The sequence below is a fragment of the Cyprinus carpio genome, chromosome B17 (genome assembly GCF_018340385.1).
Source record: "Cyprinus carpio isolate SPL01 chromosome B17, ASM1834038v1, whole genome shotgun sequence".
NCBI classification, from domain to species: domain Eukaryota; kingdom Metazoa; phylum Chordata; class Actinopteri; order Cypriniformes; family Cyprinidae; genus Cyprinus; species Cyprinus carpio.
The window spans coordinates 12308420-12320796 of NC_056613.1; the positions used below are offsets into that span (position 1 = coordinate 12308420).

General features: G+C 37.4%; 1 protein-coding gene across 2 annotated transcripts; it reads right to left on the reverse strand.

Annotated features, from left to right (window-relative positions):
• Positions 1–46: 46 nt before the first annotated feature.
• LOC109108181 (aftiphilin-like) lies at positions 47–11939 on the reverse strand. 2 transcript variants are annotated; one of them, XM_019121352.2, is made up of 10 exons: positions 11772–11939; positions 10616–10650; positions 5358–6786; positions 5048–5208; positions 4606–4726; positions 4387–4443; positions 4140–4238; positions 3978–4008; positions 1219–1342; positions 47–1134 (listed from the first exon to the last, which is right to left on the reverse strand). In XM_019121352.2, exons 3-10 carry the CDS (start codon positions 6744–6746, stop codon positions 1002–1004), a joined length of 2115 nt encoding a protein of 704 aa, XP_018976897.1. In that variant the 5' UTR covers positions 6747–6786; positions 10616–10650; positions 11772–11939; the 3' UTR covers positions 47–1001. The 2 variants fall into 2 exon arrangements, with proteins under 2 accessions (XP_018976897.1, XP_018976896.1); XM_019121351.2 differs by lacking the exon at positions 10616–10650 and having other exon boundaries at positions 11772–11938.
• Positions 11940–12377: the final 438 nt, after the last annotated feature.

The window sequence follows — 12377 nt, forward strand, 5'->3', positions numbered from 1 at the left end:
GTGAGGAGATCTTAAATGCTCTAAACCATCCAAAAAGAAATACGACTAATTTCTGTGCATTTTTATTATTGTTAAACTCTCAAATACAATTTAAAACATAAGACAAAGACACAACATCCTTTATACATTTTTTTCCCACAGGAACAGTAGCTACAAACCATCTTTTCTTGAAGATGTCATAGCACTGCTGTCATATTCATAGTATATCTGATTGTGCAAAAGCTTCACCTTAAAATAATACAGTGACAAGACACATTAATACAAAAAAAAAAACCAACAACAAACAAGTAAAAAAGCAGGCATGCAAAAAGATGCAGCTCCCTTATTAAAATCTCCCTTATCAAAACTGCATTATAATATAGTCTTTTGTTGTGTGCTTGTCAGTTGTGGTAAAACAAATAAATAAAAAAACTATTGGAAGTAAAGAGAAAAGGATGGTTAGAAGATAAAGGTGAACAACAGCCTAAAAACAGGTCGTTACAAATCAGTTAAAGGAAGCACCGAACTGAATGACATTTAAAACAACACAGAGAATTAAAATGAAAAGCACATACTAATACATATATATTTATATAGCAACCAGGGGTCAGTTTTTATTTACAGACTCTGGTTTCAAGTAGTAAAATGTGCAATTCTGCATTTCACCTCATTGAGCAAGAAGTGGCATTTAAAAGAACTTAGATTTTCACAAACAGCACTCAAAAATAAAACCATAAAAAATAAGTCATGTATCAGACATAAAATGTGAATATACTGTTCTTAATACTGAGTGTATACCAGATAGGATGTCTTTACTACTAAAGAAAAATCATCAGGGATGCTTTCACATATTAGCTTGATGATTTAATCCAGTTAAAAACATTTAACAACTGAGGAAGTGAAGAAATAGGCAGATTGTTATATTAAATATGGAAGAAACGGTGACTTGAATTGTTTTTGGAACTGTCTATAAAACCAGTGAGTGATGAGGCTGGAAGGTGATTGGCTGATGCCGTGTTCGGTTATATGTGATTGGCTGCTGGAGTTAGGATGGAGGGGAACATTAGAACCCTGGCCTGCATGAAAGATAGGTCTGGAAGAAGAGAGATCACCTTTGCTGCTTCTTTGCTTATCTTTTCCTCTTTTTCTGGCTTCCTGTCAAACACAGAAAGAATGAGCATTTTCTCAGTAATAACAGCAGAGTAAAGCATGTTAAAAGTGTGTGCACACATGTCTAACCTGGCTGTTGTTTTCGTTTTCTCCATAGACTCCATGAGTTTTGTAAATGCATCTGCAATGTAGCGACCAGTGGCGTTGTTCTCCATTTTAGCTGTAGTCAGTTCATATATCTCTGGATCAACACCTAAATAAACAGAAATAAAAATTAAAAGAGACACAAATATGCAGACACGTTGTTTTCATTTCTTTGTCATGCTTAAAACTTACATTTCATCATGATGACAGTAAAGAGAGTGAAACTATGTAAACAGGATCTCAGAAACACTGTAGAAAAACCTTAAATGAAGTATAAAGGTCATGCAAGACTCTCCCTTGCCTAGTAAAACTTTAGGATAATTTCCCAGAAACATAGAAGCAAATCACTCAAATCACTAGTGCATTAGATTAAAGGAAGGAAAAAGATACTCACAGAGGCAGATACTGTAAGTAAGTCCAGAGAGAGGAAACCAGGGACAGAACACAAGACTACAAACAAATGCTAAAGATGACAAGCTTCTCTAAAGCCTGATTTTGAAATCACAGACACAAGGGAAAAGGAAGAAACAAAGGTTCACAGCAAACCACTCACATCTCTGAGATAAACCCGTTCTGTTCTAACCTGGTAGCGGGGTGTCAGTTTCACTATCTGAGCTACATTCATCCACAGGGCCAAAATAGTCCAAATTTAGCTCTGATATTCCCCCATCTTGTGCTTCACATGAGAGCCACAGCAATGATAGCAGGACATGGAGGGTTAGTATGTTGTTAGTAGTTAAACATACCCACAATATAATAACACTATTAAATACACTACCATTCAAAGTTTCAGTAAGTTTATTTTTTATTTTTTATTAATTCTACCTTTATTCAGCAAGGATGCATTAAATTGATCAAAATCGAAGACTAATACATTGTTACAAGGGATTTCTATTTTAAATAAATGCCATTGAAGTTTCTATTTATTAAAGTATCCTGAAAAAAAAAATTATCATGGTTTCTACAAAAATGTGAAGCTGTTTAAAGCAATGATGATAATAATAGGAAAGGATGGTTGGACAACAAATCAGCATAATATAATGATTTCTGAAGGAAAATGTGACACTGAAGACTGGAGTAATGGCTGCCGAAAATTCAGCTTTGCCACAGAAATAAATTACATTTTAAAATAGAAACTGCATTTTCTTTAAATAATAATAATAATAATAATATAACTTACTGACCCCAAACTTTTAAATGGTAGTGTATATGTATAAGAAGCATGGAGAGAAAAGGCAGATCAGCACCAGGGAATTTGTATTAGGAGTGACAGGGCAAGAAAAAATAAAGATAATAAGAAAGGACAGAAAAGCATGTGATTAACAGAATACTGTATTATAATATATTTATTGACATGTTTAATAACAATTTGGTGCAACAAAACTGGAAAAAAAATACTATCCAGAAAAAGAGATTAAGGTCGATAATTTTGGTTAAAGGAATATTCTGGATTTCTTAATTTAATCTTGACAGCAATTTGTGGCATAATTCTGATTATCACTAATAATAATTGACTCATCCCTCAATAAAAAAGCAAAATATCAAGGCAATTGTACTGGGAGAAAGTTTTAAAATACATAATGTTTAAAAAAATACAGCCATAACAAAGTGTAAACTTTTTTTAGCAAAAATTAACTAAGAAAAAGAAGAGAAGTCAAAATTATTTTCTGTGTTAATCAAAATTATGAAGCAAATTTTGTTGTTTAAACTTGTATTGAACCCAGAACATTCGCTTAAGATCAAGCAAAAGCAGGAAATCACAGTATGCAAGTTAAGTTGGTCAAAAAAGTGCATTAACAAATGTTTCACTGCTGGTCACAGTGGGTTTTGAGACAGCAAGGAAAAACAGTTTTGCTTTTATCTGAATGAAAACAGAATTACACATTTACATAGACTGTGTCACAGAAATGACCACATAATTAAACCTTCAAAATGTTAAATTAGCATCTCAATGTGTTGTGGCATCTATATGTAAAATGTGGTGGTTTCCCCTTTAATTTGAGCCAAGCTGTACAATGGCTTTAAGTAAACACCAGCAATTAGGTCAGCTATTCCAAAAAAGATCTGCAATCTCTTTTTTAGTCAAACCTGAGACAGAAGCTGGTACACAGGGACCAATTTGGTTGCATTTTTTTTTTTACAACACAACTAAGAACATACTTGATAATGGGTATAGTTCTCTTTATCTCAAGTCTTGCATATAATGGCAAGGTAATAAATCACAGTCGAAGCTGCATACTTATAGTCTGAGGTAGTATATTTCAGCCTCTGTGTGTAGCCAGCATGAGCCTGGACTTTAACAGTGAACAAGAGGGGAGAGAGGTAAGATATAAATGAACATTTAAAAAGGAAACTGAGATGAATGGATTTATATCTTTGCTGACTAAATAGTGTTTCAAGAAGAAAGACAAAAAACCGGAGGAAAAGAAAAAGTTTCCTATTCTTTGGATAATAAACAAGATTTTGATGGCTACTTCTCAAATTGTTCTGCTTATGCTAGTTTAGTGTTGTTTTAAATCAACACTGATAAAACAATTACCAGGACAGAACGTTTCCTAAGTGGTGTGTGAATTTTGAAGGAACGGGAAGTTTGAAAAACGGAGAGAAGGAAAGTGTGTTGTGAGAGAGGAAGGAAGAGCTCAGACAGGGGAAAGCGAGGCAGCATCAGGAGTAGGATTTCTGACGTGAGTGACGAGTAGCTTTTTCTTGAACTCTAGAGAAGGAGGCACGACGAAAAGACGTACCGTCAGTACTAATGGCCAAAGAGGCCGCCACCTGCTGGGACAACACATGGAGTTAGCAAGCATTCAAAGTACTATTTCAATCGACAAAATACAGAAAATCTAAAGGTTAGATCACTAATATATCGGTATCCATATATCTATGTGCATTTCTGCACTTTTCACCTGAGTGCATAGAATATTTCCACTCTCCACGGGAGCAGAAAGGGAAAGTGCAGGGGAGGCTGGAGATTTTTGAGACTCTTTGGTGGGTTCCAGCATTCCCTAAGAAGAAGGGACAGATGTTTGGTGAAAAACAAAAAAAACAAGACATAATTATATATATATATATTTATTGTTTAAAAAAAGTCCTGCCCACAAACTTTTGAATGGGGTGTATGTTTTTTACGGGATGGGTTTAGGATTTACTCACCAGTCCAGCAGCAAACATAGGCACGATCACTGGCTGCTTCTTATCTCCAGTGAACAACTATGAGAGGAATCAGAAGATGGTGAAAAAAGTCAAATCAATAAAAAAAGTAATCAAACATGTTTAATATCCTGCGATATTAAATCGAGGGGAAAATCGTGTAGTGTATTCCAGGCTTAACAATACCGCATGTCTGTGCGGTATGTACTTTGAAGAACTCACAATATTCTTGATTCCTAGGCAATCCAGAAGTATTCTGTTGCTATGGGAACCAGCCCACTTGTACTTAAGGCCATGAGTGCCGTGGATGTCCTGAAGGTGGCGCCACATGGCCAATGCATTCCTGCACAAATAAAAGAGAACCAAGACCTTCATACTCTGAGTTCTTTCTCTGAAACTATGGACAAACTAAACACAAAGGATGTATTTAAACATTAGCTTATTCATTGAAGTCACCTCAGGTTAAAAATATAGCAGGTAATTGTGAAATAACGTTTAAATTAAGAAAGAAAATCCACACTGTGAGATGTGAAGTTGCAATTACAACAAAGTCACAATTTTGAGATATAAAGTCAATTGAATTGAACTACAATTGCAATTAAAAGCAAATTAAGCCTGTGGATCTTGATTGTTGAGAGGCTTGTAGCCAAGATGAGAGTCTTACTCCTGTGCAAAAGAGCTGCTTGGATCCCTTTGCTCCTGAGGATCCTGAGCCTGTAGGAATTTGTGGAGGTGCAAGACCTCAGTGACCCCGTTGACCTCAGGAGGGATGTCTGAAGGGAAGGCGGTTCTGAAGAGATGCTGTGTTTTGCTGCTGAAATCAGCCTGAGAGAGACACAAAACACAGGCTGGAGTTCATCTAAACTTCTTACATACACTTTAAATGTTTGATTTTAGTCAGACTAAAATTCATTAATGTACTGCAATTAATTTTAACAAAAGCATGTCACTGTGATTAACATCTAACAACTCACAGCGCTACTTTGGAGGTTGTCCTTAGAGGGTGCTACTGAAGTCTCAACATGTTGTTCTTCTTTTCCCAGGTAAGTACTCTGTTCATCCCCAAATGTGGCCCATGAACCCTGACCCTCCTCAGTGACTTCAGGTGGTCCAAATGCAGCCCAGTTGTCCTCCTCTCCCACCGCCACACCTCCAAACGGAGCTGAACTAAAGTCCGCAAAACTGTCACTAGGAGGCAACTCGGAACAAAAAGCTACTTCATCGACCGCTGTTTCCTCAGCCAGCTCATCGTCATCCTTGAAGTCCTTCAGGCTGTCTGTGTCACCAAACTCATCATCCGTGGAGCACCTGGACATCGCTGTGACAAATTCAGGAAATCCGTCCTGGGTTATAGATTCAGTTCGGCTGTAGTCTGCAAAACCCTGAGTTGCATCTCTGAAATCTCCAAAATCCTCATCAGCCGTGGGGTCTATGTTTGTCTCAACCTCCTCATTTACTTCCACCTCTGCCTTTACAGATGATCCATGAATTTCCCTTGTGTCTCTGCTCAGCTGTGTGTCAGAGATTAGATCCACATCCACTGAGGGGTCCGTCTCTGTTTCGGCTATGTCAACAGAGTCCGCCGACCAGTCTAGACAGCCTGCGTCACCACAAACAACAAAGTTCTCCATTTGATCCTGCTCACGTTCAGACTCCTGTGCATCTCTACTGGAAGTAAATGACTGGGAGTCACCAGATAACTCCAGTCTCATTTCCGTCTCTCCAGGTTCAGATTCTTCTTTATGCAAAGACTGATTGTTCGAGTCTGGCAGGTTGTCCGTTTGGTTAATTAACTGCTTTCTGTCTAACACATCAGCTATGTTTACGTCTAGTCCAGAGTGTTCCTCAGTGTCTGTACTTTGTAAGCAGGTGGAAAGAGCACTGTCCTGCTCTGAATTTGCACAAGACTCACTGTAGCCATTACTGAGGCTGTGTCCATCACCCGTACTGCTGTTTTGGACATCGGGAATTATCGAGGGAGAGTTCTGACCATATTCGACAGAGAGCTCCATCTGTAGGTCGGAGGACTTCACGCCATCTGTGAGAATGTCAGACAATTCCTTCTCTGTTTTCTCGACAATGCAGATTGATTCTCCTACCATTTTTTTATCATTATCCCATCCACTCCTCGAAACAGTGACATTCTGCACGGATTTGATGTACAGGTCAGGCGGGGAGTCCTCCAGTGCATTTGATTGGTTGAATGTTGTGGGTGTGTCGAGCTCTGAGAAGCTGAAACTGGATGACACCCCTCCACCATCGAAACCCCCGAACTCACCAAATTCATCCTCCTCTTCTTCCTCTCCAGCCTCATCCAGTGGAGGCGGAGAGGAAGAGTACAGACGGATGACATCGGGCTCCATGGTCCTCTTGCACCAACTGTGGCCACATGCACACACACCCCTAGAGAATAAAAAAATAGAAAAGTCAGAAAGACAAATACACAAAGCATGAGACATGAATTTAAAATTAAAATTACTATAACTATCAACTCTCTTCAGTTGGCATCACATTTCTTTACATCACTTTACTTCATATTTAAAGGTGCAGTAGGAGATCTTGGAAAATGCTAACTTTAGCCTTATAGCACTGAAAGCGAACGTCCCACCCTCCCTGGAATCGCTGTCCAAAGCCATGCCCCCTGAACGCATACATGCTCACAGACCAGAATACCAGAGACAACATTACTACAATAGGCTACATCAGCGGTTCCCAATTCCAGCCCATTTTCCGAAGTGAAGTAAACTTCAACAGATTTCCCCTGCTTAGGGTGTGTTAACTAAGCGAGATACAAAATATGCAAGGGGGGAAACTTTAAAAGTACTACAATACCAGGAAGGAAGATCTGGTTGTTGATGTTTGCCTGCTATTCTCACTCTGTCTGCAAAGCGTGCGCAGAGATACGCTAATATATACATTGACAGGCAGGCCAATTAAAACGTTTTGACTGGACAAACATTTCTTGGTCCTACACCTTCCACAGAATATGTAAAAACAGATAAATACATTTAGACCACTTAAAGAGTTAGTTCACCCAAAAATGAAATTTTGATGTTTATCTGCTTACCCCCAGGGCATCGAAGATGTCGAACACACACATCGAACACACGTTTTTTACCTCTGATTTTCACCGCAATGACCGAACTGTCCTGAGCACGTTCTCAACAGCTGGTGCTGTTGTTATAAGTGCATTACCGCCACCTATCTCTCAAATGGACCACTGACATTCTATCTACAATCTCAATTAGGAGTGTCAATGGTCCACTTGAGAGACAGGTGGCGGTAATGCACTTATAAGTCTGCGACCCGCAGTAAAGCAAGAAAAAGAAGAAGACGAGTCAGGCGCCAGCTGTTGAGAACACGCTCAGGTCAGTTCGGACATTGCGGTGAAAATCAGAGGTAAAAAAAAAACTATATAAATACTGTTCAGTTTCTTGCACAAATCGATCATTTTGTGTCTTTACACATCAATGTATCGTCACGAGCCACAAGGTTTAATTTGGTTTTGTTTGTGTGTTTTTTTGACTCTCAAAGCTGTGATTCCCATCCACTTACATTATATGACTAACAGACTGCAAAAGTTTGTGTTAAAACTCTAAAACTCTGTTCTTCTCTACTGAAGAAACAAAGTCACCTACATCTTGGATGCTCTGGGGGTAAGCAGATAAACATAAAATGAAAATTTTTGGGTAAACTATCCCTTTAACTTAATGATTACTATCGGGATGTGAAGAGACCTTCAACCAGCATAACAGACAATGTTTCTGAAGACAATCACCTATTGCCCCTTTAATACATATAATAGTACACTGCTTGGCAGTTAGGTCTTGTAGTATAGTTCATGACTGAGCACTAAAAGCAGGAATAATACAAAAGTAAAAAACGTGACAGGCTTCAGGCTAAAGTAGTCAGCACTGCTAGATCAAAGAGCAGCCCATTCATTATTTACCAGCACTTTAGAGGTGACCCCTCTTTCATGGGCTAAATCTAGGGCACAGTTTAAACAAAGCTGCAAAGAGTAACAACACTTTTTAGCTTGTGCACGAGCAGTAAGATGACTTGCAATTACAATAATGACAGGTCTGACAGGTCTCACATGATGGCTAAAGAAGCAACAGCTACTAATATTTAACCGTTTGTCTGCAGACTCATTAGCCTTGTGTAGAGTACAATGGTGGTGCGATGAGGAAATGTAATAATAGTGGTCATAAGCAAATTCACTTTTTAGTAGTTTCAAGTAGGCTCATATTTCCTTGTTTATGAAAGTTTCTGACACAGTCACTATTGTAAAAGTAAAGCAAGTTGCAAGTTTGTCAAATTGCAAAAATCGGCACTAGTTTACACGGTTAGCTGATCTACACTTAGTTTAAACAAAACAGGTGATAACTCAACTCAAGATAACACTTGTAAAACATTAACCTCACAGAGACCAAGCATTGATATTAATGATTTATCAGTATACAATGCAATGCCCTCGATTACAATTGAGTGAGCCCTGAAACACTCAGACAAACATGATTAGTGTTTCAAACAATTCATGTGCTGAGAGGTCAGCAACTCCTTTGTCCTTCCTTTGTCCTGTTTTACATTTCCAGCGAGAAAAGCCTGTGAGCGAAAACTTCTAAAGTCAGCATCCCATGGACAAGGCATGATGATCTAAAGGACACTGTTAGTAATCTGACTTGTGGAAAAACTTAATTAGGTCACACAGTAACCTACATACTGTACACTACCATTAAAACATTTGAGGTCTGTAAGTCTCTTATGCTCACAGAGAATGCATTTATTACAGTAAAACAGAAATAATTGTGAAATATTCCTACAATTTAGTATTCTATTTTAATATATTTTAAAAAACAATTTATTTCTGTGTTGGCAAAGCTGATTTTTCAGCAGTCATTTCTCCAGTCTTCAGTGTGACATGATCCTTCAGAAATCATTCTAATATGCCGATTTGTTGCTCAATAAACATTTCCTATTATCAATTTTGAAAACACCTGTTCTGCTTAATATTTTGTGAAAACCTTAATACATTTTTTAGGACTATTTGATAAATAGAAACAATTGTCTGAAATAGAAATAGAAATATTTTGTGATGTCTTTGCCATCACTTTTGATTAATTTAATTAATCCTTGCTGAATGAAAGTATTCATTTATTCTCCAATAAACAAAAAAAAAACTAATAAACCTAACTGACCCCAAACTTTTGAACAGTAGCATATACTGTGGTTTTGTGTGTGTGTTTGTGTGTGTGTGTGTGTGTGTGTGAGAGATGTCATGTTTTTCTGTTCACTCATACCTAAAAGTAAATTCCACAGATGCTCTTTGATTCTGGAAACCCACAGTTTACAAATTTCAGTCAGTTACACAAGCACACAATACACTGATGTGAATTTGGGCATTTATGATTTGAAATATTTTGCCTACTAGCCCACGTACTAGAGTATTTAGTTTGCCTCACGCAAACAGACACGCTTATATACACATGCACACTGTGTAAATGTTGCTATGTCCTCTTTGAAGGGAGTGTAAACTGATGAGGAAACCCAATCCACTTCCTTTGTGCTCTCAGACAAACAGCACAGACTCAGAGCCAGAGACCAAACACTGAGGAACAAAAACCAATTCCAACCATTTAGAACCAAGATTTATCTTAATCCAACATTAAAAACAACTTTCAATTGAAAACCGTTAAAATGGTATTGTCCAGCACAACTCACAAAACCAGTTTAGAAGGTATTTTTTGACCTCCATGAAAGACTGCTGAAGTGGTCATACCTGAGATTAACCAGTCTATGCTTGTTTGTAACAGAAACATTTAAATGTTTATGCTAAAAATAAGGATGTTAAAAAAGTCATGAAGTCAAGTATGAACCTATTACAGGGTCCCAAAACCTTATTTTGACCAATGAATTTCCAGGATTTTTTCAGTCATTCAAATATTTTTTTAGAACACTTTTATAAGTAATACACTCACAAGAAACAATTTCTTGCATAAACAGTAAAAAATTACAATCACTATGACTATTTCAATAATGTTTAAGTATTAATTAATTCAGGCCTGGAAATCAAGGTTGTCCATGACTATAAGAAATGAATTCTACTTTATTGAGTTACAGTAATTCCAGTGAAAACAGACCTTAATTCTAAGAGCATCAGTAATGGCTGGAATACACTAAATGACTTTTCAATTATAAACAAATTTTAAAACACCAAGCATTATACACTTACTTAATTGGTTACAGATGAAATCTGGGCATCAAACACTAAACAAACACACAGTAACAGGCTTATCAAGTCATTCAGAACACAACAAACTCTCATAGAAATATGTACCTTGTTGCTAGATGCATGACATTCACAAACATATGTATTCAAAAATCAGCTCAAAATATCAAACATGTCTGAAATCCTCAAACTGGACTTAATTCCATCATACACTACGATATTACACTATCTGTGAAACCTGTAAACTTGCCGACTTGTCAACTTGTGTAGTCAATTCCAGCCTGAAGTTAAGTTCTTCCACATGAAACAATCATTTCTTTATGGATTTCGCTTTGTGGACAGGGGCACTGTCTTGCTGGAATAAGAAAGGGCCCTCTTCAAAACTGTTGCAACAACATTAAAAACACACAATTCTCCATACGGGAGTAACCCAAGAAGTGTTTCAACTGAAATATGTGAGGAGAAGACACATTAGGTAATGCATAAATGACTTTTTATAAATATACTGCCAATGACAAGACTCCTGAGTAATGCTACAGGGCAGACAACTGACATCTAGATACCATAATAATGCAAATCAGGTGTCTTTCGACCTCCGGTTTCATTTCTAAATATAGAGAAATAAACATATACGGTAAATACGGATTTATAAAGAGTGTTTTTTTCTTCTGTGGAACACAAAATAAACTATTCATCGGATTGGGAAAATGTTAATAAAGTTAAAAAAAAAAAATGACAGCTTGACAGTCATTGCATCTCTTCTCCATTCAGTGACTGTGAATGGTGACTGCGACTGACATCCTCTCTTGACATTCATTTTTTCATGAAAGTCATACAGGTTTAAAACAATGTAAGTGTCGAAAAAATATAACAAAGCTTTAATTTTTAGATAAAATATTCCTTTAACGTGCACTTCAACTAGAGGAAGTGTTGTGCGCGAGCTGTCACATCTCTTCTGGCATTATGAAACGAGACTGTCATCAGCCGGTGTGGTTTCTAATCCACCCAATCCCTCAGAATGACATTTATCAGGACTAAGCTATAAGAGTAATAATAAAGTTAGTTATACCATCGACGTTGTCTCAGAATCGTTTATGAGACGCTCTTGTCCAGCGATCAAAGTGGTTTGACAACAGCGCGTGCAGCACATTATTCTTACCTTCACCTATCCGCTATAGATGATCATGACGGCCAATGAATCTGTTCTGCGAGAGGACAAGCACCGTCTCGTGTTGTCTTGTCTAATTAGAGATAAACCGGCTCTCGGTGCCAGTATCTACGTTCATCCGGAGTTCCGTGCAACCGGAGAGCCAGACCTTTATTATCTTTCTGCCAGATCAAAAAGAGATCTACCGACCCCTGTCGGTACGGAGCAGGTGCAATACGACACGAGACAACAACGGATGTACGGAAAAAAAAAATTATCATAGATTTATACAGAATCGTATATGTAAATCATAGCTGATAGCTGGATCTCAAAGAGTACAAAAGACATCCACTGAATACGCTGAACTTTTGTGTCGCATATAAAAAAAATATATTATTATGAATTTAGCATGATTAACTAACTAGGCTAGTTAATGCATGTGCATTAATGCATGCATGCATGGGGATATTTATTTTTTTGTCTGTCAAAAATGCAGCTATTGTAGTAAAATCATATTTTAACTAATTTTAATCACCACAAATATGATATTCAGTATTCAATGTTTAAAAAAAGTTATAGCCTATTGCTCAAAATTGTAAACCTTGTGTTAATGATGGC

Excerpts from the sequence above, each read along its gene's own strand:
- LOC109108181 (XM_019121352.2), bottom strand. The coding sequence starts at position 6,746 with ATGGAGCCCGATGTCATCCGTCTGTACTCTTCCTCTCCGCCTCCACTG. Across the intron at positions 4,444-4,605 it reads GCCTAGGAATCAAGAATATT|TTGTTCACTGGAGATAAGAA; the intron begins GTGAGTTCTTCA and ends TTCCTCTCATAG. Across the intron at positions 4,009-4,139 it reads GAAATATTCTATGCACTCAG|GTGGCGGCCTCTTTGGCCAT; the intron begins GTGAAAAGTGCA and ends TTGTCCCAGCAG.